Below are 2,999 nucleotides of genomic sequence, written 5' to 3'. Positions count from 1 at the left end.
ACACCACTAGATGTAGAAAAATGTCCACTAGATGTAGAAATTTTTTTGGTTGAATTGTTCATCTAACTAGAACTTTCAGCTAAAAAACAAGTTTTTCACTTTTTCCAAACATTGGAAATTTGTTTCCATCATGATTGACTTCAGCGATTTTCCATGCGTACGAATTTATTTGAAATTGAATTTATAGCTACATTTATTGTTCGTCTCCTTCTATTATTTAAGATCGGTTCGTTTCAACTTTCAACTAATACGAATACATGAGAATTGATAAAGTTTTTTTCGGTCACAAGTCTCAACTCTCAATGGTTTTTTAAAAAAGATTTTATAAAAATAAACAATCAAATATCTACAACCTTCTACATTCTTCGTATTTTTCCATTTCAATAACCCTTTTGAACCAAACAAATTGAAAATTCCTAGTTTCAAATTTGATACAACATTTATGTATGGCCCCAACCTCGATTAAACCAATAACATCATTTTTATCGAGGAAGGAAAAAAATAAAAATCAATTTACAAGTGCCATATCCTTGACAAATTATTGAGTCATGGATTAAAAATTGTTCTTCATGGATGCTACAATCTCACTTGCAGAAGGTCTAACCATGGGTGAACTCCCGATACACATCTCAGCCAATGTAACCATGGCCCTCACCGCTTCCAAATCGAAGCTCTCATCGTATCTCAGCCGTGGATCCACCACCTCCTCCACTCCGACCACCTCACACACCACCGGACCAATAACATCCGTCAATTTCTCACCCTTCTCAAAATTAAATGCTTCTCTCCCCGTAACAAGTTCAAGGAGTACAACTCCGTAGCTGTAAACATCGTTCTTCTTTGAAACTAATCCCGTTTTAAGATAATGTGGATCCATGTAACCTTGCGACCCCATTATCATTCTCTTCATTTTCGTCGATGATGGAGGTAAAACCATGGAAGTAAACCCAAATTTAGATGACCCAAAATCGCAAAGTTTGCAGTTTAGTTGTTCGTCTAAAAGTATATTAGAAGCCTTGATATCTCCATGGATAATATGCATCCCATGGAGATATTCTAAAGCTTCAGCAAGCTGTAAAGCAATCAACTTTCTGACTTTCCATGTAAGCGTTACGCTGCTGCGTACGTGAAGTTTATCATGTAACGTACCATTCGATGCATACTCAAACAAGAGAACACGTTCTTCTTCTCTATCGTCACAGTGTCCAAGAAGCTTCACGATGTTCGGGTGTTTTAGTCGGAGCAAGACTCGAAGCTCTTGATCATGAATCCCGGCTAGCCTCTCGGTGCAAGCCGATTGTATCTTAACAGCAGTGAAGCCGGCGTCGGGTAGTCTAGCTAGATACACGGTGCTAAACCCTCCGGAGCCGATGACCCTTGAGAAATTCCTGCTTCGTTTCCTAATCTCCTCCCATGAAAACTTCTTCACACAAGTTACAAGACAAGTATCTTTGGTGTTGACAGCGGTGGTGCTAGTACAGCATCCACCACCATCTTCGCTAGCACAGTCGGCTACTTTATCGGAGATTGCAAAGCAACCGAAGAAGTTGAGAAAAAACATCGATCGAGAAAATTGAAGTTTGAGTGAAGTAGTAGTTTAAAGGAAGATGGATCGAGGTTGCTTATTTGGAATGAAAAGGTTGATTGAAGGAGAAGCAAAAGGGGTACTTAAAGAAAGATGGGGAGGGGGAGGAGGGTGGTGTCAGTAAAAGGGGTTGAAGGAGCTGGTTGGTGGTGCGTACGGACCCCATGGAAGGCAAAAGGAAGGTGGAATTAGAGTTAAATAGATTAGATGACCCACAGTCAACAATGTTAAAATCCATTGCGATTTTATTATTGTCGGTGTGATCTTTGTTTTTGTCGTTGTTGAATTTAACCCAAAATATTGAAGTGGAGAAGATCATATTATGATTTATGAGTGACTGTATATATATATATTTGTTAGACCCATGTACTGATATGTAGGACTCACGACATTAAATATACGAAATCTTTGTACTTTTGTAAATATATATACAAATTAATAATAATATTTTATCCAGTCTTTTATCTGCGGATAATTATTCAAATTTTATTTTGTTGTAGCATATAGTTTACTGAAAAATTACTACTTTGAAACCTATAAAATAATTTATTATAAAGTAATTTTAAGTAAATTATCTTACGTTAAATTCAAATGCTAAAATTAATAGCAAACATTTTTAAAATTTTACATGAGCACTATATACGAGTCCGAAGCAAATTCGTTAATTGTACTCTCATAATTGATATTTTCACAAAAATCTTTCCAATTGAAATCATGATATTTAGAGTACTTTTTAAAGAAATTTTTTTTATTTCTTTCATATTTACGGCCTTTACTTGTTAACACATCTTTTATAAAACCATTTTTTACTAGTAAATATGTCAATTTAGCATTAAGGGTCTCGTAATTTCTAAGATCATAAATATTCATCTAGACATACTTTTCAACTACGGTTAAATTTCTTTTTCTTTGATTGATTTTTACAGTAATTATTTAAATTTTTCATCACATATACTAAAAATTCAAAAAAAATGGGGCATTAATGCACACAAATTTGTATAAGATAAACTGACTAATTTTTATAGTAACTATCTAAATTTTTTTTATCTAAAAGATGCATATGTTGTATATTATCGATTTATACGATTAATTATAATATACTATAATTTTATAATAAATATTATTACAATATATTCTCATAATGAAAATATTATTTAATAAATAACTAATAAGCTTGTCAATCTCCATTCAATGAATTCAATACAGTGGGGCTGTCTTTATGAGTAATACAAACGAAGGTTGGTGGTTATAAATTTATAAAAACAACATTATGTATATTTATATTTATATGTAAATTTTTTGATTGAAAATAAATATAATATTGTAATGATGAGAGTGAAGTAAGTACGAAGGATGTATTTAATTTAATGCCGATACCATTCGTGTGCGACAGGTGAAGGTTTCGTGGTTGGGT

The 2,999-nt window shown here is 33.3% G+C and overlaps 1 protein-coding gene across 1 annotated transcript; it reads right to left on the bottom strand.

The window, feature by feature from the left end:
• Positions 1-343: 343 nt before the first annotated feature.
• Positions 344-1,902, bottom strand: LOC111919505 (probable receptor-like protein kinase At4g10390). The gene has a single exon (XM_023915055.3). The coding sequence runs from the start codon at positions 1,559-1,561 to the stop codon at positions 554-556; it is 1,008 nt and encodes a 335-aa protein (XP_023770823.1). The 5' UTR covers positions 1,562-1,902; the 3' UTR covers positions 344-553.
• Between the last annotated feature and the right edge of the window lie 1,097 nt (positions 1,903-2,999).

The sequence above is a fragment of the Lactuca sativa genome, chromosome 9 (assembly GCF_002870075.4).
Source record: "Lactuca sativa cultivar Salinas chromosome 9, Lsat_Salinas_v11, whole genome shotgun sequence".
Classification (NCBI taxonomy): Eukaryota; Viridiplantae; Streptophyta; class Magnoliopsida; order Asterales; family Asteraceae; genus Lactuca; species Lactuca sativa.
Note: the sequence above shows the minus strand (reverse complement) of the source record. Positions and strands in the feature narration are given on the sequence as shown.